The sequence below is a fragment of the Furipterus horrens genome, unplaced genomic scaffold (genome assembly GCF_987537825.1).
Source record: "Furipterus horrens unplaced genomic scaffold, mFurHor1.1.pri manual_scaffold_11, whole genome shotgun sequence".
Taxonomy (NCBI): Eukaryota; Metazoa; Chordata; class Mammalia; order Chiroptera; family Furipteridae; genus Furipterus; species Furipterus horrens.
The window spans coordinates 29,643,368-29,666,267 of NW_028327181.1; the positions used below are offsets into that span (position 1 = coordinate 29,643,368).

At 48.2% G+C, this 22,900-nt stretch overlaps 1 protein-coding gene across 3 annotated transcripts; it reads right to left on the reverse strand.

Annotated features, from left to right (window-relative positions):
• Positions 1-199: 199 nt before the first annotated feature.
• Positions 200-20,834, reverse strand: SCN3B (sodium voltage-gated channel beta subunit 3). 3 transcript variants are annotated; one of them, XM_090291561.1, is made up of 6 exons: positions 19,987-20,834; positions 13,219-13,382; positions 12,123-12,348; positions 8,338-8,476; positions 1,186-1,264; positions 200-840 (listed from the first exon to the last, which is right to left on the reverse strand). In XM_090291561.1, the coding sequence occupies exons 1-5, from the start codon at positions 20,039-20,041 to the stop codon at positions 1,201-1,203; spliced, it is 648 nt and encodes a 215-aa protein (XP_090147687.1). In that variant the 5' UTR covers positions 20,042-20,834; the 3' UTR covers positions 200-840; positions 1,186-1,200. The 3 variants fall into 3 exon arrangements, with proteins under 3 accessions (XP_090147687.1, XP_090147688.1, XP_090147686.1); XM_090291562.1 differs by lacking the exon at positions 1,186-1,264; XM_090291560.1 differs by having other exon boundaries at positions 200-1,264.
• Between the last annotated feature and the right edge of the window lie 2,066 nt (positions 20,835-22,900).

Genomic DNA, 22,900 nt, shown 5'->3' on the forward strand with positions numbered 1-22,900 from the left:
AAAAATGAATTTGTCAGGTGAGGCCCATAACCAGTGGAGTATGATCTTTCCCTATACGTTCCTCAAGATATAAGGGACTTCTCACTCATCAAATCCCATTCACTTTCATCTCATATTTCCTAAAACATCCTTCCCCCATCTCATCACTAGGTGCTGAAGGACATCACACTTGGACCAGTCAGTGAATTAAAATGAAACATGAGATTTGACTAAAATTTATCCAGTGTTCACCTGCTCTCCTAACACCTAAAACAAAACAAAAAAACCCTGGACGTTATGGGTTCACAAGTGAAATATTTGGAAGCCACCTAACCCATCCCCTATTTATTACTTCATTCATTTGCTTATCATCCATGTTTCTGAAATATACATTCTTCTGAAGGATGTTTCAAATTCACAAATCCTTTCACTAAGGAAGTTCTTCAAGTCTACTTCATGTCTTTCTCTCTGCCTTTCAGCCAAGTTCTGGTTACCAGAATCCGAGTTAACCTCAGCCAGGCAATTTCAGACAGTAATGGACAGAGGAGCGTGCCAACTCCAGCACTTGTTCAAAGTGATGTGGAGCACAGGGGAGAGGTCCAGTTGGCATGGATGCTGCTTGCTTAAAAGCTAGGATGACGTGAGGTTGAGTCTGTGTAGAAATGTTGGCTCCTCGGTTCTGGCAAAGTCTTCGGGTGTGTCAAGGTTGGATGGAGTTAGGAAGTCAGAGGTCAGTGGCTGTGTGGTGCATGAACCGAAGGGTGAATGTAGGGAGGGAAGCGATGTGGACTCTGGGGCACCCTCCTGACGCTGTGGACATCACTGAACCTGGGGTATCCAGTCCCTCAGGGCTCCGGTCACCTGTCAGTGATAAAACAACTCACTGAGAACTTCCAGTCCGGTCCAGCCCAGCTGAAGACTCTGACCAAATCCATGATCCTTACAAAGGATGCCTTTGTCACTACAGGTAAGTAGTTCAAGGTGCCCCAACATTCAGGCCAAAGCAATTCACCTCCTGAAGGTCTGACAACACACAGCTTTGTGACTGGGGCATCGACTTAAAGAAGTGTCCTGAGGGTGGGGACTTGGGTAGGGTAGAGATTAATCTCAGGGGCTAAATTTAAAGTCACTTTGATAATGGGTGACTTGTCACTTGTACAACCTGCCATCCTTGTCCATCTTCCCCTCCCCTTTCCTGTACGTCACCTCGAGTCACCCCTTCTATTCCTCTACTGGCACCACAGAGTTCTCTCTGTTCTCTGATGGGATGGCAAGGTAGTCAGACCTGCGGGAGGACAAATGGGGAAGAGAATCAGTACTTTTGTACCCAGAGGTGGGGACGCAAGGAAAGGGAAGGAGCAAGGATGCCGGAACGAGGATGTCTACAGAGCAGCTCTGCCTTTCCTTCCAGCTGGGCTTCCCAGCAGAAAACTAGAATGGCCCTTTCAGGGACTAAAATAATAGGAGTTTTCTGTTTGTTTGATTTTACTTCCATGAGCAGACTGCTCATTTATCCACATTGTTCTCAGGACTTAGTATCGCTAGAGTAAAATGCTGGCCAAACTGATTGGTGAAATTCTATTTTATAGTTGCTTTAATGCCCATTTCCTTGATTAGTGGTGGAGTTGAGCATCTTTTTATAAGTTTACAGGCTATTTTGGTTTCTGTTTCTGTAATTTGTTCATTTGCTTTGCTATTTTTCCATCTGAGATATCTTTTTCTCCTGATTTCATATCTTGAAAATATCTTCTTCCAGTCTGTTTATCTCTAACCTTTGCTTATGTATGCTTATGGATCTTATAATAAAAAAATAATTTTGACATACAGGGATTGGCATGAGTAGGTTTACAGTTATGAGTATGCAAAACAATTTATTATTGTATTATTATTATATTTATTATTATTATTAAATTACTTTTGCCCACCCCTGTATATAGTATAATCACAATTACCATTTTTCCTTTTTGCTTTGTGTTTGAAGAAATCCTCTTGATTCCAAGGGAATAAAGATATTCTCTTGTATTTTCTTAATAGAATTTTTAAGTTTTGCATTTTACCTTGTTTTAAACCCACTCACAATTTATTTTTGGGTAGCGTGAGAGATGGAGGGTCAATTTTTTTTCTGTTTGGATAAGGAACCATCCCCATTCCACTTGTTGGACAGTTGATTCTTCCTTCAGTGACTGCACTGCCACGTCTGTTGCGTACAGGTTTTTATATACACATGAACGCATTTGGGGACTCTCTGTTTTGTTCTGTTTGTCTGCGTTACATGTATGTCAGTATCACAGTCTTTACTCTGATAATGCTATAAGAAATCTCCATATCCAAAAAAAAAAATCTCCATATCCAATAGGAAAAGTCCTGCCAGCCACCTCCTCCAAACTTACTATTCTTTCTTTGAAATGAGCAAACTATGGCCCTTGGACTAAGACAGGTTGTTACTTATTTAAAAGGTTGTTGTTGAAGAAACAAAACCAAAGAATAGTATGCAAGAGAGACCCTGTGTAGCCCAAAAGCCTAAATTATTTACTGTCTGGCTCTTCCTTGGTTTGGACTAGTTTTGGCCCTTTGGCCTTCCATGTGACTTTTAAAATATATACATCTTATTGATTATGCTATTCCACTTTCCTTATTTTCCCCCATTGCCCCCCTTCCACATGGTACCCCAGCAACCTGCCTCCCCACCCCGTTCATGTCCACGGGTTGTATATGAAAGTTCTTTGGCTTCTCCATTTCCTATACTATTCCTAACACCCCCCTGTCTATTTTGTGACTTTTAATATCAGCTTATTTAGTTCCTTGAACAATTCAATAAATACTTTGATTGGAACTTAATTCAATTTGGAGAGAACTGTCCTGTTTGTAACAGTAAGGTTTTATTCTCCATTGAAATCTTTTAAGTCTTTCAGTAAAGTTTTGTAGTTTTGTCCTTACAGGTCTTGCACATTGTTATCAAACTTATTCCCAGGCTCTGGAGAGTATTTGCTGCGATAATAATTGAAAAATCTTTAATGATGTAAATATGGCAATGTTTTTGTAAATTTTTCTGACTGGAATATAGGTTATTTTTATATTTTTGTTTATATCAACAAACTTGTGGGATGTTCTTACTAGTTCTAATAGTTTGCTGACCCTAGATACCCTTAGATTTTTTTGAAGGTTTTATTTTTAGAAAGAGGGGAGGGAGGTAGAAAGAGAGGGAGAGAAACATCAATGTGAGAGAAATATTTACAGTTTGTCTCTGACACACCCCCAACTGGGGATCTGGCCCACAACCCAGGCATGTTCCCTGACTGGGAATTGAACCTTTTGGTTCACAGGCCAACGCTCAATCCACTGAGCCACACCAGCCAAGGCAGATTCCCTTAGACTTTTTATGTAGGTAATCATAGTGGGTATGAATAATGGTAATTTAGTTTGTTCCTTTCCAATTCTTACTCTTTTCTTAACCCACTGCCTAGGATCTCCAATATAATTTTGAAGAGAAACAGGGAGAGAGAGTATCCTTGACATGTTTTTAATATTATAGGCAATTCTTCGAAAGTTGTAACCCACAGATGATATTTGCTGTAGGATATCTTGGTAGCTTCCATTTATCAGTTTAAAGATGCTTGCTGTTTAGGTTTAGATTTATATGTATGTTTCCTGCTCAGGACATACTGTTACAGAAACAGGGGTGTTCCAAAAAAAACCCCAGAGTTTGCAGCTGGGGGATGGGGAGAAGGAAGCAGCTTTTCAGAATGCCTCCACATGCCTGAGGCCGGTGGCTAGTGTCTTTTTTATGCAAAATGGCTTTAATGCATCCAAAGCCTCAGGTAGATGGGAGGAGTCTTGAACCAGGGGATGGTATGGAGAAAGCACACAGAACCTGCGTAAGGTTCTGTGAATGGTCAGAACTGGTTACCGCACCCACTACATCAGAGGATGTAGTCAGGGATTTAAAAATAAGCGGCAGACATTTTAGGCGGGCTGACTGTGCGGATTTCACTAAGGTTAGGACTGACTGTGCGAATTGGACTAAGGCTGAGGCTGACTGTGCGGATTTCAAAAGGACTAACTATACAGTTTACAAGGAGGCTGAGAATCCATGAGGTTCTGGATTAAAAGCTGGTGGACCCCATAACACAGACGAGGTCTCCCCAATCAGGATTGAGTGATTGGCAGCTACTGGTAAAGCTGAACCGTGTTTGGAAAGTAGGGAAAGGGTTTCTCTGACTTTTCTAAAAACTAGCCTGTTTTGGTAGGAGGGGGGAGGCAAGGATATGTGTTTATGGGTGTTTTAAAGAACATAAGACTTAACAACAGAAATCCGCAAATAACTAAATCTATATAACTGTTAAATAAACTATTCTTTTTCTTTTCACTAAACTCTGGTACTGAGAGTTATAATTTTGGCGGCGGGCAATCGGGCCCCTAACTAAAGAGCCCGCGGGTTTGTTTTCAACTGGAGCAGCCCAGGGGTTCTGTAACAATACTGTGCTTCCTCAGTCTGAAGAGTCCTGCTTTTCCTTAGCCACTGTATCTGGATAGTGTGTCTGCTCCTTTTTCCTGGTTCTATTTCAGTGGATCTTCTCACTTTTCTTCTTCATGTTTCATTGTGATATTTCATCTTTTTATATCTCTATCCTTTGTTCTGCATAACACCTTTACATTTATCTTCTGGTTATCAGCATCTGGTAAGCCAATCCATTGAGTCTTACGTTTTATTGACTGTATATACAAGTATATATATATATGTATATATATGTGTATATATTTGTGTGTGTGTGTGTGTGTGTGTGTGTATACTTATATGTACATTTTTTGGCACTTCTTACCAGACCCTGAGGTCCAGGGCTTCACTGAGAAAACCAACAAGCCAACTTATACAGTTCCTGGCTCTCTGGTCTGCAGAGAGCTCTGGTCTCCATATTTTCTTACCACTTCCTAACACTGAGCTCTTGGTGACCACCCACTCTGTGCTGTGACTGTGGAAAGACAGACACTGGCCTCTCATCCCCTGTGGAATTTAGGTGCAAGTAAAGAATTTTTTAAAGGCTGGGGATTCCAGGCAGCTTGGTAGATGAGAGCAGGAGTAGAAAACAGGCTAGAAGAGGCCCAGGGGTGGCTGTGATTTAGGAGGAAGACAGAGAAAGGCCAGGTCCAGCTGCTTTCATGTGCTAATGAGTCACCACCATCAAACAATGCTATCCACGAAAAACTGCTGCTTTAAATCCCCTGGCAGGGCCGGATGAAGCCAGAAGACGCTGACCTGGATATGGACCCACCCCAGCTTACCATGACCTTAGCAATGTCACTTGCCCTCACTAACTCCAATTTCTTCTTATTCTTATTCTCATTCTCCTCCTCCCTCTTCTTTTTTCCAGCATTTATAGTCACTATTTCTTTTAATTGTATTATTTATTTTTACTTCCATTGCCAACCTCCCTCCCCTTTGGCAACCTATATATCTATATATCTCTATATCGATAGGTCTTTTCTGTTTCATTGTGTTTATTCATTTGGTGTTTTTTTAATATTCCACATATAAGTGAAATCATATAGTATTTATCAGTCTGACTTACTTCACTTAATATAATACTCTAGGTCCATCCATATTGTCACAAATGGCAAGATTTAATTGTTTTTACTGCTGAATAATATTCCATTGCATATATATGACACAGTTTCTTTATCCATTCATCTATTGATGGACATCCAGGTTGCTTCCATATCTTGGCTATTACTAGTAATGCTGCAATGAACGTAGGGTGCATATATCTTTTAGAATCAGTGGTTTGTTTGTTTGTTTGATTGGTTGTTCTTTTGATAAATACCCAGAAGTGGAATTGCTGGATTGTATGGCACCTCTCATTTTTAATTTTTTAAAGGCTCTCCATTGTGGCTGCAATGATTTATAATCCCAATAGTGCACGAGGGTCCCCTTTTCTCTGCAACTTCATGAGCCCTTATTTGCTGATATATTGATGGCTATTCTGAGAGGTAGGAGGTGATATCTCACTCTAGTTTTGCCAGGCTGGTGGGAGCTGATCAGGTGCTTAAGGTGACGGAGTGGGGAGGACAGGTGTGGGCAGTAATGTCTTGCTGATTCTACTTGCTCCCTTTGTTCACGAAGCCAAAATGGGCCCCAGTGATGGGTGCCAGTGTGCACTGCAGCAACCTTGCAGGGAGGCCAGAGCACCTAGATAGAGCCCTCGCCCACCCTCTGCAGAGGTGGGGGAGATGCAAACCATGGTGCTCCCAGGCAGCCTGCCCCTGAGCACTCCCGCAGTGCCCAGACAGCTCCTGTTGCTCCCAGCCTTCTCTGTACAGTGTCTCTCTTGTTTATGTACAGAGCGCGGCTTTGTGTAGAAGCCACCTCTTTCCCCCCGGCCTGTGCCGGTGAGTTTGGAAGCGTGCTGGAGCCAGGCTGGGCTTCTGCTGACTGGAGGACCGACTTCCATGGCTGCAGCAGCTCTGGCTTCCCAAAGGGAAGCAGGTGCTTGTGGGGAAGCCCCGCTTGCTCCCCGCAATGCAGGGGGTCTTGTAGGCAGGCTGCAGAGCTCCTGCCACCGGAAGTGGAGAGGAGGGAAGTCATCGAAGCTCACTCCCTGCTCCTCTGGCCCAGAAATCCCCATCCCCACCCCCACCCCAGCGTGCTCTGTTTGTGGTTCAGAAGCGGTTCATTAAGCCGTCAGTTGCCTCGCAGGAGTAACTGCTATCAGTGTGTATACTGAGCTTGCTCATGGGAGGGGGGGCTCGGCGCCCTCCTACACAGCCTTCCCTATACAGCCGTCTCGCACCTCCCGGCTGTATTTTTCTTTTCCAGTTTTTTTTAAATTCCTATTCAAATCTGCCTGTTCTGTTTTCTTAGCAACTTACTCTATTCTTATGCTTTTGATTCCTTCTGTTACTGCTTCAACTTTTTAAAATAAATTTATTTTCTATATTCCATTAGGCCCTTCTTGTGTCTGAAGTTTCTTGGCTTTAATCCTGCCTCTTGCTCATGTTGCATTACTTGCTGCTGTGTCTTGTAGTTTTGGATCAGACTGTGAAATCAGACTCAACATTGCTTTATCTGGGAGTCCGGCTCACCCTCAGCTCCAGGCGGGCCCTTCAGAATGGTTCTTCACTTGCTTCTCCATGGTTAGCACTGGCTGGGGACTCTTTCATGAAAATTATTGAACTTCTCAGTTTTGAGGTTGCTGGATCATTTGGGTCATATAAATTTAAATCCCAAACATTGTGAGAGCAGGCTTGTGGTTACTAAGTCTCAAGTATCTCTTATATTTTTCTAATTGGAGGCAGGCCAAGATGGATAGTTTCTTTGGCTTTCCCCGGGCTGGTGGACTGATTATTTTCTGATCTACCCTTGGTGTGAGCCCTAGCTCTCTGAGGATCCCGGCTCTCCTGGGGGCCTCAGACCGAGCTCCGTTTCCTGTATGGGCCCCATTGTGTGCCCAAGCGTGGGAACTCCCTGTCCACATGTGGGCACTTCCTGTCTGAGTACGCAAATCCAAGCCCCTGTGTCACCAGGAATGAGCCTCCCCCAGTGGAGCAGTTCTATCTATCCCCATATCTGGACAGCTGTAATTTTTTTCTTCATTGAGATCATAGATATCATGCAAATTATGCTTTATTTTATCCAACATTGCCAGGTGGTAGTAGCCCAGGGTTTTTAGGTCATCACCTCAGCAATGTTGCTAGCCTTGTAAATCTGTGAGGGTTCTTTTCTGTCTTTCCTCTCCCGAGATAACAGGCCAGTGTGGTCTCTCAAGCCCTCAGACCCCCTTAGTTCTCACCCGGGCTCACTGCACAGTGACCGGGGCTCTGACAGAAGCAGCCCAGGTGTGTCTGCACCTGGAGAACGAGAGCCCCTCCTCTGCATGTCTAGCTGCTGCCAAGCTCCAGGGGAGGAACTCGTTGCTGGAGCTAAGAAAGTGTGTGGGCGGCCTGAGGGCAGGGCTTCGGGACAGGGGAAAGCGGGAGGGGGGGGGGCTAAGGCTCAAATCCCAGTCTCTCCTCTCATCCTCTGCAAGCCCCCTAACCCTCCAGGAGCCCGCACCAACATCTACAGAATGGTCATAACCGCGCTCATTTCGTAGGGTTTGGTGGCGGCTAATGAGCTCTACATTAGTGGTTAAGGGGGCAGGCCAAGAGCTAGCAGGCCTGAACTCAGACCTTGCTTTCCCTCTTGCCCTGGGCAAACCCTCCCGGGCTTGTCTTCCTCACCTGTAAAGTGACTATGCTGATGCGGGCACATCCAAGGCTGTTGTGAGGGAAGTAGATGACTGTGTAAATTGCTTAGCATTTCACAGGTGAGAGCAAGCTCGGGGAAGGTGCTACCCATTGTCATTCCGGCATCGCTGCACTTACGCATTTTCTTGAGCTGCCTCTTCGGCCTTTGAGACCTTCCGGTAGCAATATATCATCTCAATGAGCAGCCACAAGGTGAGGAAGACCAGGAGGATGTACATCATGATTTCCGAGACGACAGAGGTGAAGTCCTCTCCAGCTGCAAGAGGGAGAAGGAGGCTCAGAACGTGAATGTCCAATGAACCCAGAACTGTCACTGAGGTGAGAGTTCAGTGAGGCCTATTTTAAGTATGGCTTCAATGAGCACTGGCTCTAAAGGACCTCAAGAGGACATCAAAGGAATTTCGTATCCTCTGACTGTCCCGTCTGTTGACTTTCCTGCCGACTTTGATCAGGTGTTTGGAGGCAGGGATGAGCGGGAACGATGGGTGACAGAAGAAGCTGCAGAGCAGTGAGTGGAAGGGGTCCCGGAATCAAGTGAGATGTATAGAGTGAGGCCTCGAGCTTGCTCCTTACTGGTGTGTCTTTTATTTGAGAACCAGTCTCTTAATTTGCAAAGTGACAATAATAATTTACATTATTGTATTACCTAATGTACTTAATATTTTGTGAAATTTAAATGTCTACACAGATGTAAGGAATATGTCTTACTTAGTTCAACCTGTTATGTCATCTGAGCTCAGGGTGGAGGAGGGTGGCTGGCGTCTCAGAAGAGAGTCCGATGAACAAAGGTCCAGGGCCCATGCAGTCTGCCCGCCCCATGACGTGGATCTGTTCTCTCCAAGGCTGGACTAGAAATGAGGACACCCCCAGCTCATGAACCCGAACAGACATGAATATTGGAGGATTCCATGTATGAACCAGAGTGTCCTCAGAGTTCTGCTTCTGAAGCCCAGATCGGAGCCTGCCGTTCCCTGTTTAAAACCTTCAGCGTTCCTGTCTGCTCGCAGAATAAAGCCCAGTTTGCACTAACACAGCTTGCGAGGCCATGCACGATCCAGCCTTTCCCGTCTCATTTCCATTCAGTGGCCCAGCAGAACTTCTCTTCCCACACACATTGCGGTCTCTCAGAACCTGTGGACATTTTTCTCCCTCTTCCCGCTTCCTAGATTGTATCTCACACCCCACTGCTACCTCTGTCCCAACATTCCCTCCTGCTCTTTGGCCTCCTGATCATTCTTTCAGACTCCACAGAAGCTCCCTCTTTTGTGAGACCTTCCTCAGCATCTCACGCAGTTATTCACATCCTTCCTCCAGTGCTTTGCTCATCCATCCGCTGCAGCTCTTCTCAGGCTGAATTGTGATGTGTTGATCTCTCTTCTCTACTGACTGTGCTTACTGAGGACATAGCTCATTGATTTCTGAGCTATCAGACTGGTGTCTAATCCCAGATTATTCAAAGTATTCCATAAGTATTTGTTGAATGAACGAATATAAATATTGATCTGTTTTGTGGCCAATAAAAACAAGAATTAAATGTGATACATGGCCAATGTCCTGATACATATTCCTTCCTAGTGGGAAGGAAGGTCACAGCCCTGTCTCCCCTTGCCAGCTCCCACCAGCTAGTTGGCCTCCTGGTCCTCGTTATTCTTAGAGCCCCAGCCACCGGCAAGGCCCTGCTCCGTAAAAGCACAGTGTAGCCTGTGCTGACCTTGAGCTCCAGGGTCCTTTGGGTGTTCTCACTGGAGCCAGAGGCCATAGACACAGCCCGAGACCCTGGAGAATTCAAATGTCTTCTCACAGACCTGCGAGGCGGTGGAAGGAAGGCCTACTGGGGGCACTGCCGAGTGGCGGGGTGGGTCCCAGGGGAGTGCGCAGCTCTGAGCAATGCGAGAGGACAGTTCGGGTAGGCCCAGCCGGTGGATGGAGGGTCCCAAGGGGTCAGAGGAAAAGGAGGAAAGCACAGGTGGCGGGAGTTAGAACGGCGGTGGAAGGAAAAGGTGCAGCGGAAGCAGAGCCAGCCGGGTAGGCGAAGATCTGGCTTGCTTCTGGTGCCGATTTGCTTCCTGTCCTTGGGCAAGCCCCCCCTCCCAGCGCTCTGTTCTCCCAGCCGCAAAGCCAGGCGCACCAGCTAAGGAGGCCTTTCAACTTCCCTGTGCCAGACGCACTCCAGCCTGAAAGGCGGTGCAGAGAGAAAGCCCCACAACCCCTGGATTCAATGGGAGCCACACTTCCTCCCAGCCCTAACATCCTGAGAGGCGCTATGGCTGATAACAAACTTGTTTTCCTTCTGTTTTCTCTTGAGCCTTGCTCCAGTGCCTGGCGGGCGCTGGCTCAGCTTTGCCATACTTTCTATTGGCTGCACAGGGGTCTCTGGAGGCAAAATCCCGAGAGAGCAGGAGCTGGAGACAGCGGCCTGTTCCTAGTGTCTGGCAGCCACCAGCCTACAGTTCCTCACGGTGACAGTAGAGGGCGCCAGGTGCCCTCCCCGGGGACGACCGTTGTGTAAACAGAAGAGGATAATGGGCGTTCTGAACAGGAAAATGCCTTAGAGAGCTTGCAGTCCAAGTTCTTCGTTTTACCCAAGAGGAGACCGGCTAGGAGGGGGAAGTGGCTGACCATGTCGAGATTCAAGTAGCCCGAGAGTCCTCCTGCACTTTCCAAAATGACCTACTTTGTGTTTGAGTCCTGTCGTCTAAATCATGACTTCCACCGTTTGCCTCCGAGTTTGCTTCATGAATTTTATCACAAAACATGACAAAAAATAAACTTGTAGTCAGGGAGCTAGGATTCTGGAGATCCTTTTCTAGGAGGCGGCCTATCTTTAATGTGACCGCTTTTCTCTTTCACACCCCACACCTTTTGCCTGCTCTCCCAACTGCATCTGGGTAGCAGTCGTGCTGGGCATGTGCTGGAAACAGATGCAGGATGGCTAAGTGTATGGAACCATCAGTTGTCCTGGGTAAGAAAACATAAGCAGAGATGCATATATCGCTGTTCTGACGTGTGAAAGGCACATTTGCAATGGGCTGGGAGCCACGGCTCTGAGCCCATTGAAAGCAGAACAAGAACAGTGCATGAGAACACTCTAAGTTCACCCCAGTTTCTGCACGTGATTTGCAACAGAATTATGTGAGTCAACTTGGTGAAAGGACTTCCCACCATAACCAAGAACTAGCTGAGAGAAATCTGAAGATTTTAAATTAAAAACTGGAGAGTTATTAATGTGTTTCCTTCTCCCAGCTGAGAATGAGGTTATGTATGAGAGATGCCATGGTGGAAACGGGGCTGCTCGTGTGGTCCTCAGGCAGAAAGAAGAGGACAAAAACAGTCGAATTCTGGTTGGAGCGGTGGTTCTCACAGTGCGGTCCCAGCAGCAGCAGCCCCTCCTGGCAACCTGCCAGACGTGCACATTCTCAGGCTCCACCTATGGAGCCAGAAAGGCTGGGTTCTAAGATGCCCTGCGGGGATTTTGAGGCTCACTGAAGTTTGAGTACTACTGGTTTAGAGGTGTATATGGCTTATATACTGGAGGGTGTATTTCTCTGAGCCCACTGAGTCAGGAGTTCAGCACAGGCCAGAGGAGACAGCGTAGCTGATTTGGCAGCTTCTGGCTTCATGAAGGCTGTCCTCCGTCTCTAGGGATGAGAGTCAGGGGGCTAGGAAGAGGTCATCTGCTCCCTCTCCAAGCCTTTCTGCTTTGAGGAAAGGCTGGTTGGGCAGTCTGCATCCTGGCCACTAAAGGAAGACAAGTCAATGGTGACAGTTTTAGAAATCACCACTCCAAAATACATGGGTTTTGTACTCTACGAGGGTCTCATCTGTGTGGAAACCCACTGTCACCCCCAATCCCCCCCGCCACCAAGAGCAGAGACCCTAGAGACCCTGTGCCCCAGCCTCACCTTCCTCGGTGACTCGGAGGGGGATTAGCCGTGTGGTCTTCACAAAGGGGCGATGTGCCTCAAACTCAAACTCCCGGGACACGTTGCAGGTGTAGACACCGGAGTCATTCAGGGTGACATTGATCACAGTGATGGACACATCCTGCAAGTCCTTGCTCCCGTTCCACTGCAGGCGCCCCAGGAAGGGGCTCTCTACCTCTTGGTGGCCGTTCCGATACTCATAGATCTGCGGGGAGAGAAGCAGAGGGTAGGGCCACGAGAGAGGATGGGGTAGGAGAGCTCAGCTGGGGCGAGGGCAGAGGAGAGTATTGTGCTGCAGGCACAGGAAGAAAGGGGACAATGTCCCGAGGAATTCCAGAATATGGGGGTGGGATGAGGAGCCTCAGAAGAAGGCAGGGGAGAGCAAAGACAGGAAAGATGGGTGAAGGCAAACAGGCGTCAGGACGTAAGATCACAGCACGGAGGGACAGCACAGGAGGTGAGTGAAGCATACAGGAGACCAGGGGGTAAACTGAGAGAGACAAAGGACTGTGGGGAGACAGAAAGAACAAGAAAGAGAGGAAGATGTGTCATGAGGGCAGCCAGAGAGAACAAGGTGTAGAGAGCAAGGGAGGCAGGCTTATTAGTGGTGACGGCAGCTGAAAGCCCTGGCCTTGAACTGGGCACTGTGAGGGGTCCCCTCTGAGGGCTCCCCTCTGAGGGCTCGTGGGCAGTCTGGTCCAGGCCACAGGATTCCATTTTCTACTAATTTAATCCTTCTAATAAGAAAGTGTAAAAGATAAAATGAAAACCCTGCAAAGTGCCTGGTCAGGTGACTAGCATGCAATAGACTTTGAATATGATTTGTCTCTTTTTCTGCCTCCCCTGCAGTGATGGGGATTGTGACCAGGACTGATGATGTCCAGCCGGCTGAGTGCCTGTTGTTTCTCAGGGGCTGGGATGAGTGAAGGCTTGGCTCTCTAATGAGGACCTGCCCATGCTTTGAAGAAAAAGGGCCAGTGTTTGTCAGATCATCCATCAATCCCCAGACTCTCAGGAGCCAGGTCTACAGCACAGAGGCCAACAGAAGAGAGGCCAGAGCTGCAGGGAGACGTACCAGGAAGTCTTTGCCGCCCTCGGGCCTGTAGAACCACTCCACCACTGTGGTGGCCTCCACCTCCTCTCGCTTCATGCAGGAGATGCAGCGCAGCTTCATGGAGTTGCCCTGGACGGCCTCGGTCTCTGAGGGCACCTCCACACACACGGGGAAGCACACACTGGCTGCAGAGAGGCCGGGCGGTGGTGGAGGGACATCGGCAGAGGGGCGTTGGAGAACAAGGAGAGAAAGAAAGGACAGAGAAGGAGGAGCGTGAGATAAGTTTGAAAACACCGTGTACCGGTGTCTATACCTGTCCCTGTGCTCCCCAAGTGTGCATGCTCACAACAGGCAAGGAGGGGGATCAAGGAGGCCTGGGTGACCCAGAAGTGGCTGCGCGCCTCCAGGCAGCAGTGGGGATGGGATGCCACACACACTGAGCCCTGCCTGCAAAAGCGTCTAGCCTAGGTGGGGACAGGGCTGCATCCACCCATCTGCCGACCACCCATCCGCTGACCACCACCTGCCCGTCACTCAGGCAGCGCCACTGAAACCTGCCCTGGGCCAGGCTGGCACTAGGCGGAGATATAAAGCTGAGCAAACACTGGCCGTGCCCTTAAGACAGCTACAGTCCAGCAGGGAACACACACTCCTAAGTGTCGTTAAACTGCACCCTGGCGAGTGACAGACTAGTGGCTGCTTGTCCCAGAGGAGGGGAAATGGTTCCAGCTGGGGCTGGGGAAAGGTAAAGAGAAGGACGCTGGGACTTGAGGTGGAAGGGATTCATGCTGAGAAGCCTACTGTGCGCCCCTCAGTGTGAGGGGTCAAATGATTTCAAGCCACAGTGAGATGTTATGGTACCTGTATGTTACGTACGGAAAATGTGGGTAATTCTTATGCAGGGTGGTTGGATGGGGCAGCAAGGAGGAAAGTGGGGCGGGAGCTCACTGGCCATGAGGCTGGAGCACTGCTTTAAGCCGAGAAGTAGAGAGATAAATATGAACACGTGGAGAGAGGTCAGACTGGGGGACACTTGCATGCCACGCAAAGGTCTGGACTCACAGTTCCCGTTGGCAAAGGCCAGCACATGAGACTGCCAATCCAGAGCGAGTGCACAGGAGCCTGGCAGCAAGGCCAGTGCGCACATGGCCTCATGAGCAGGTGTAAGATGGGTGGAAAGAAGGGGGAGCCATTCCTCTGGACCTTTAGGATCAGTCCAGGGTGTCTGACTTTACAAAAGGAAGTGGTCAGCAAGGGCTTGGAGATAGCCTGGGGCCCAAGTCTGGTGAGGAGCAGATGGGAGCGCAAGGGACACTCCACTTGGACACGGAACTTGCTTGTCTTCAAATGTTTGAAGGCTCCTCTGTGGAAGATAAAATAGATTCTGTCCAAACGTTACAAGAAATTAAGTTTAGCTCAATTTAAAAAAAAAAAAAAAGTATTTTCTGGGGTTGAAGCTGTACACAATTCGAAACACTATGAGAGAGTTGGCACTTCATTGCATGGAAGATTCACAAGTGAGGGGACCACCAAGGATTCCCATATCAAGACCTCTGAAGCCCTATCTGATGCTACCTCCTCATGAGTCCATAATAAAGACAGAGACCCTAAATATGTAAAATAATGCATAGTGATATTTGAAAACTAGTCCACTGTAAATGGTTAGTCTGCTCCTCTACTGGCAGACAGTTATTTCTATAAGCAGAGGAAAGAGCCCTGACCAGTGTGGCCCTGCAAAGTGAGGGGTCGTGGGTTCGATTCCTGGTCAAGGCACATGCCTAAGCTGCGGATTTGGTCCCCAGTCGGGGTGCATGTGAGAGGCAGCCGATCGATGTTCCTCTCTCACACTGGTGTTTCTGTCCCTTTCTTTCTCCCTGCCTCCCCCCCTAAGTAAATAAATAAATTACATTAAAAACAGAGGAAAGCTTTATTTAGAGCTTAAAGTGAGACTGATCAATTAATTTTGAGTAAAAAATGAAATATCGTATTTGACTAAGAAGGCAACAAATTTCATTTTTCAACAGTCTATAAACTAGTGGTCATAATATAAATTTTAAAATATTAAGGAAAAATAAACTTAATTGGTTTTAACTCTCAAGCAAGCTGTGGCTGGTCCTCTCGGATAGTCGGCAAGAGGCTCTCCTGCTCCTGTGTGTGGATCGTCACTTCAGTGGGTACATATCTGGGGAGAACTGATCTGTGGTGAGTTTGAAGTCTTGATTACAGGCCTGGTTTAAAAAGGGAAGAAAGAAAAAGGAGGTGTGGTCTGTACACAAGTTTGGGAGTGGATAGAGATATGAAGAGTATGTGCTCATATTTAATGAGATGTGGTAAAGGCAAGTTAGCTCAATTATGATGGCTTGATACTATATGGTCACAATGGCCAAGGCAAGATGAAGATGGTATTTGGCAACTGAAGGGGTGGGTTTGAAAATAATATTTATCTAATAGATTTGTCATGAGAATTCTATGGGATAATTTATACAAATGTGCTTTATATAAGTATCACTTGTTAATGTTGTTTTATCCTTCACTGACTTGGTCACTGCTCAGCAAACATACTGAGTGCTTACTGTGTGCCAGGCGTTGAGAATACAACAGGGAACAACACAGAAGCTGTCTCTGCCCTCACAGAGGCCACAGCAGAGTGGAGAGAGAGAGGGAGAGAGAGAGAGTGTGTGTGTGTGGGAGAGAGAGAGAGAGAGAGAATAAGCAACTTCTAATTGTACTGAGTGCTGTGAGGCCAAATGAAGCAGAACGGGGGAGATGGACAGTGCCTGAGACCACTGGAGCCGGCCTCACGGAGAAGGGCACCGCACGCAGGTGCTGAGGACAAGAAATGGGGGAGCAGGTTATGCGACTGTCTGAGTGGAGGTGTGCCACACAGAGGGCACAACAGCTGGGGATCCTAGGGTGGGGGTGTGTTTGTTGAAAGCAAAGAGCACAACCAAGTGCAGGGAACAAGGCGAGACTAGAAGGAGACAAGGCAGGAGACATCAGCCAGGGCCAGGTCATGGCTGGTCTTACAGACCACGGTTAGAACTTCGGCTTTGGTTCAGAGTGCCAGGGGGAGGAGCCCCAGAGGGTCCCAAGCAGAAGAACAACGTAATCTGATTTATATAAAACTGCACGATATGACTGCTATGTTGAGAATAAACTAAAGATGCGAGGATGTGAAGGGTGGGAGCAAAAATAACAGTTGAGAGGTTGGTACAGAGGTCAGACTGAGACACTCGACGGTCTCGCTTGGCTGAAGGTGGTAGCGGAGCTGCTGGGGTTTGAAAGGGAATAATTTGCTGGATTAACATCCTACAGTAGGTGGGAGGTGGTGTGCTCTAGTGGAAAAGTAGGTGAGTTGGCCCTAAACAGGAGCACAGTTAGTTCACTTAGTGGAGGAAGCGCAGAGTATGTGTAGTGGGAATGGTGAGCATGGCGTGGTGGCCTCTCCTTCCCTGTGTTGCCCCTGAGATGACAATAATCCTGGCTTTCTTCAGAGAGCAAGCCCCGTGGACTCCCTGCTCTCTGAAGGGTCGCGGCGGAGAGACTCCCCTCACCAGGCCCTGGATGGTGTACTGCAAAGTGGCCTCCAAGGCCTCTCACCCCGTTTCCCTGCCCTTGGCCCTGTGGCTGCCCCTTCCATCAAGAACTGAACCTGCTTCTGAAGTCTGTGAGTCTCCTGGACACCGCAGCTCCTCTTGCTCTGAACTCCTCTGGACATACAGGAAGAGGCTGTACCTGGTGAGAGGGATGGTGGATGTCCCACCCAGAGTGCTGACTATAAATAACAAGCTCCTGGAATAATCTGGATGCATCACCTGATGTTTGGTCTCCCTTTCAATTTCCACAGTATTAAACAACGAGGAAATTTATGAGAAGAAAGAATATGACAACAAATGACGATCGTATTTAACTAAGGGACAGCATCAATCTGCTACGAGGTAGATAGTAATGTATATTGAACAAACTCCTCTAACACCCCCACAGCTTTCTCTTCTTTGGGCATTGCTATATCGCTCCCCCAGAGCTTTCTCTAGAATGCTTTCCTTCGCATGAAGATGATAAATGCTTTGATTGGAATGTAAACACTTCCTGAAAGGAGTAACAAATAAAGTTACTTGCAAGTATTAATACCCTGCAATGACTTGGCCTATCAGATTAGCCAGTCACTTAGCAGAACCTGGGAAGAACTGGATACAAGGTGGGCTACTGGCAGAAGAGAGGAAAACACTCCCCAGCGGCGGACATCTGGGATAGTAGGCCAGGAGAAGAAGAGTAGAGAAGGCACGAGAAGCTGAAGGATGAGTGAAGCCCTAAAAAAGGCAATGGCACGGGGGAGAGCGGAGAGGGGGGCTCAAAGAAGCGATGAGGGGGTGGACGTCCACCTGGCAATTCTGCACAGCAGCGAAGTGTTCATGAGAAGTTAGAACAAGTGCTGGAAGACTCAAATCAGGAAACAAGAGTTCTCTAGCAAGTCCCTTCCCCTTCCTGAGCTCATTTTCCCATCTCTGAATTAGAAATAGTACTCCTTCTCCTGACTATCCCATAGGGGTGATATAGGGACCAAAAAAGTCATGGCTTGAAAAGTAATGGTGTTTTGTAGACTATAAAGCCCCAGGCAAGTGTAGGGTTGTTTGTTGTTATTATTATTATTTGAATTATTAAAAGAAATAAGGAAACTTTTTTCAATATATGCAGAGAGTAAAAGAACGGAAAAGATTCTTTGTATTCATATTTGCATCATGCGAAAAATCAGCTTGGGAAGGGAGACTGTATCTAAGGTCAGTACTTTCCAATACTGAAATTACATGCAAACAAAACGAAATTTCATGTGTGAAGCCAGGCCCTTCCTCTTACATTTTATGACCAGGTTTCCTGGACTGTGTCTCTTTTTCTTCTACATCTTTCCAGTTTAGTGAATCAATGTTCAGATTACAAATAAACTGAGAATGAGCAAGAATGGGTGAAATGTGCACATTACTTTTCTAGGTGTTCAGGAGAGAGAGCGAGGGCGAGGAGGGGAATGGGCACCCTGCCAACTTTAGTAATATTCTGTAAATGTTTCCCTACCATTCAGCTGCGGAGCTGAGAGTGGTGTTAGAGATCATCAGCACCAACTTCCAAACGTTACATTTGAGGAACCAGACTCCCTAAGTTTCACACATCAAGCTAGTGGCAGAGCTAAGACTCCAATATAAACTTCGCAAGTCCTAGTCAAAAGGCCTTTGGTCTATAGAATGTTTTCCCCAGCCACTGCAATTCAGTCAGGGGCCCTAAAATTGAATTACAGTTTGGGAAGAAAGGCTTTATAGAATCTCAGCCCACCCCTGGTCTGCATCTTCATCTCCCATGTCTCCAGCCTTAACTTCCCCTGAGAAAATCCCAGCCGTAAATCTTCCAGGCAGCCAAGATCACTGCCTGCTTTATCTCCAGGCCTAACCTCTCCTACTGGGAATAGATGTGGCCAGTCTGTCCTTGGAACTGGCATTTCTCCCCTGCCCCCATTCTTTCCAGACTGTCATCAGGCACGTTGTTCAGCAGGACGCTTGCCTCTGCATATCTGGTCACATGCAACACCCAGATAATGCTGGCAATCAGAGTCAGTCTTGAAGCCTTAATAAAGTGAAATTAAGGCAAAGAGGAAAGTCTCATGAGTGTATCTGCCCCTGCACAGGCACGGTGAGTTTCATGCCGATCACGGGGGTGTGATTCCACATGCCTAGTTTCAATAAGGCTGATGGGTACAATCACTTCTAACTATACAGGTTATTAATTTTGGGCATGGAGGAAGGTCACTCAGATCACGTACAAGCAATATATCAACAGAAAAGCAGCCAGCTTTCCCCTGAGGATCTACCTGGACACCAAGGCAGAGATACCCAGAATTACACAACTACCCACACACACAAAGACACCCCCCCCCCACTATGTCCTTGCTGGTTCATTCGGATACCCATACTAACATGCTCAGACACACACCAGTGCACACGTTCAGCCACTGAGGAACACACGGGTAACAGTGAAGCATTCTTTCAGCTACATATTCAGATATTATCATGCAGCCTCATCAACTCCCTCTGCACATGCAGGCACCCCACTCCAAGTCCACGTCTGCTACCACTCTGCTTAGTCGTACTGCTGCTGGGAGGTAGAAAGTCACCCCAGTCCCTCACAACAGACAAGCAAGAGCGTATTCATCTTTGGAGGCAGAAATCCAGCTCCCCAAACACCAAAGCACCTTAGCTCCCATGTTCGTGAAAAAAAGAAAAAGAAAAATGCAATCTCAGGAGCCAATTTCTCTAACACATGGCAAATGACTAAAGCCAGTTTTCCTCCCATTCCTTATTAAGATTAAGCTGATGGCTCAACAACTAAAGTATTTTCAGTCTCAAAATGCATACATCCAGCCATTTTTAATATAGAGAAATCCACTTGAAGATCCAGTAATGTTTCCAAATTCACTCCTCACTGAGAAATGTAACTGCAACTGCAATTTCTTGTGACTGCATTCACTCTTAGTAAAGGGGAAAAATAATTCGGAATAATCAGCAAATGGAAGGAGGGGTGGAAGAACCAAACACCCAGGGAGGTTCAAGGATAAAGCAACGGGGCGGGGTGGGGGTGGGGTGGCTCCAGTCTCTGCATCCCAGCCCTCTGTGTTTCCATGTCTAGCAGACAGAACAGAAGGAGCCAACCAGGGCTCCTTTTGTCACCAACGGCATCAATGAGTGTCATTACTGTTAGCATTATTGCTGCCACCTGCATCGCATACGGCGGGGTGCCGGTACTTACCCCAGAAGATGAGCACCGAGGAAGCCAGGGGAAACAATCTGTTGAAGGCTGGCATCTTCTTAGGCGGGTGGCGTCCGAGCTAAACAGAGATTCCCTCGGTCAAGAACTGCGCCCTCTCAGGTACTTTCGAGGAAACGCTTCGGGACAAACTGCCCCAAGGGGGCGACTTTCTGGCTGAGAGAAGGGCCACGCGCCCGCGGCTGGGCGGGCTCTGCGGGACTGTCGAGCGGGCCGCGGTTTCCGCTGGCAGCTGCCCGAGCAGACCGCCTCGGTTCGCGGTCGAGGATCGGCGCCCGCGCCCGGCCTGCGAGCGCGCCGCGGGGACCCGGCTCAGCACCACGGACAGCGCCTTCCCCGCCCACCCCGGAACTTCCAATCCCGGGTGCGTCTCAGCTGCTCCGCTTCGCACCTCGGTGAGGACTCACTCGGCACGGCCTGCCCTAGGCGATCGGGCTGTCGGAGGGGAGCATGTCGATCCACCTTCGCCTCCCTTAGCAACAGCTACGCACCAGCCAGGATCAACCAAGACCCGCGAGCCCTGGTTTCCTCCGCCCTGACCGGCTGCTCTAGCTGGGCGTGCCCCACGCCCGAACCCACCGGGGCCGTCTGAGCTCCGGAATGCGTTCACTTCGGTGCCCTACACACCCGCCTTGGCTCTCCGGGGAGGCCTGGAAGGACCAGGCAGGAGGTGGAAGCTCCTATTTCTCGGGCGACCGCAGGGATGTGGTGGGAGTGTGGGTGGTCCCTGCCCCGCAGCTCGCCGTGGGTCTTGCCGGAGCCCCGGTCCTGGGTGGCGGGTGACCAGCTACCCTTCTCCAGGCTCCCCAGACCTTGTGCGCTCAGTCGGTCTTGACATGCGCAGGCGGCTCTCCGCCCCCACCACCACCATGGACCCACCCCCTGGTGCACACACTCCCCACCCGCCGGCAGGCGTGCCGCTCCCGGGGCCAAGCCCTGCGCCGAGCGCGGGGCGGAGCTCGGAGCGGCGCCAACCCCTCCAGCCCCCGCGATTTCTCCGCTGGCCGCCTGTCTCCGGGCGTCCCTTTCACACCTCCGCGCCTCTCTCCGCGCCTCTCCCCACACCGGCACGTCCTCCCACAGTTCCCACCCTCCGGGCAACCCCACTCCTGCCCCCGCACAGACAGCGCCGGGAAGGGGAGGGACGCATGGCTTTCAGGCAATGACGTCATCCGCCATGCACAGCCTTCGCGGCTCCCGGCCTCTCGCCCCCGACCGCACCCCGGCCCCTCCCGTCCTTCCTTTCTAGCCTTTGTCTTGGCTTGATTAATTGGTTCTGCTTATACTGAACTCAGCAAGGTAATCCCTGCTGAAGAGCAGTGGGGTAGGGACACGGCGCACCTGTTCCCACGTTCGCCTCCTCACGTGGGGAGATGACCCACTGTCAGCGCGAGAGTGGTTCTGCGGGTGGGGGCACCCCCCCTCTTGCTCTAACCATATGTATTTATTTACTTATCTATCGATTTATCGATCTATCTATATCTATTCATTCGTTCAGTTTAGAAGTAGACAGATTGTGATCTGGCTGCTTCCAACTATTCGCCCCTCCCCCGTCCCGCCGCTGTTCCAGCGCCTCCTCTTGAAGGAAACCTGAACCCAAATTGAGTAACAGGTTAGGAATGCCTGGAACCGAAGTGAAAGGTTAATCAGGAACACACCACCCCCTCCCCCGCTGCGTTTCTAAAAGGGGAAGCTTGAGACTGGTGTCCCAAAAAAGAAAGAGTAACAGCTGACTTGTAAGTGAACCACATACAGGAAATTCTCCCTTGTCGCATATCACAGACCAACGGAATGTCCCCAACATGGAATCTTCTTCTTGGACAGAGAAGGACAGGCCATGAACTGTATGCTATTTGGAAGATCAGCCTTTGAAGCGTAGTGTGTTAGACTTTGATGAGAAGTTAAAGTTGATTTAATTCAACCTTCTTTCCAATTTAGCAATTCCCCAGAACATTCCTGAAGAACAGGCTTGACCTTTTTCAGTGATGAGAGCTTTCTGTTTCTAAGTCAGTCCCTTTTATTGATTAAGGAAGTTCTTCTCGCTATGCAGTTCAATTCTGTACTCCTCCCTTCACCAACCCCAGTAAGTGGTCCTCCATGTGTTTTCTTGAAAAGAGCTTTGTGTGCTTCCCCACGCCCCACCCCAGACTTTTCTGTTTGAGGTTGAGCTTTATAAGTTTCTTCCGGTGGACTTCCTGGTAGTTTCCAATCCGTAACCATGCTGATCATTTTCTCAGGAGGGTGTTTAGTGTGTCAGCATAATTCTCAAAGTGACGTCCACAGCAGGAACTGATTGTCCCCTCTGTGGTGTGAGCCCCATAAATCCAGGGGAATCATGCCCATGTTTATTTTAGAAGGTGTCTCTATTTAAATATGTTTACCACTCTATCTCACTTATAATGAGTTTATGGTCAATTAAATTCCTTAAGTGTGTGGTTTTGTTTTTTGTTTTTGTTTTTTTTTTACTTAACCTATTGCAGAGTCATCTTGTACTTATACAGGAAATTTTAGAAAAATTAATATGAAACTCTATACTTACTGCTGTTAAAGTTTATTAGTTTTGCCCTGATTAGGTGGTTCAATTGGTTGGAGTGTCATTCTGTTCACCCAAAGGTTGCTGGTTCAGTTCCTGGGCAGGGCACATACCTAGGCTGCGTGTTGCATCCCGGGTCTGAGAGAGTATGGGAGGCAACCAATTGATCTCTCTCTCTCTCTCTCTCTCTCTCTCTCTCTCTCTCTCTCTCATCAGTAAGTATATCCTAAGGTGAGGATTAAAAATTGTATCAGTTTCAACCAACTATCACATCCTGTTAATACTTTCATTAGATCTAGATTAAATCATCCAACATAGCTCCCTTCTTTAGGTTTATTTCAGCTCTAGGTTTGACAATCACAG

Coding starts and splice junctions, on each gene's coding strand:
- SCN3B (XM_090291561.1), bottom strand. CDS start 20,041: ATGCCAGCCTTCAACAGATTGTTTCCCCTGGCTTCCTCGGTGCTCATC. Junction 13,383..19,986: donor CTCGGTGCTCATCTTCTGGG/GTAAGTACCGGC, acceptor GCCTCTCTGCAG/CCAGTGTGTGCTTCCCCGTG. Junction 8,477..12,122: donor CCTCCGAGTCACCGAGGAAG/GTGAGGCTGGGG, acceptor TCCCTCTTGCAG/CTGGAGAGGACTTCACCTCT.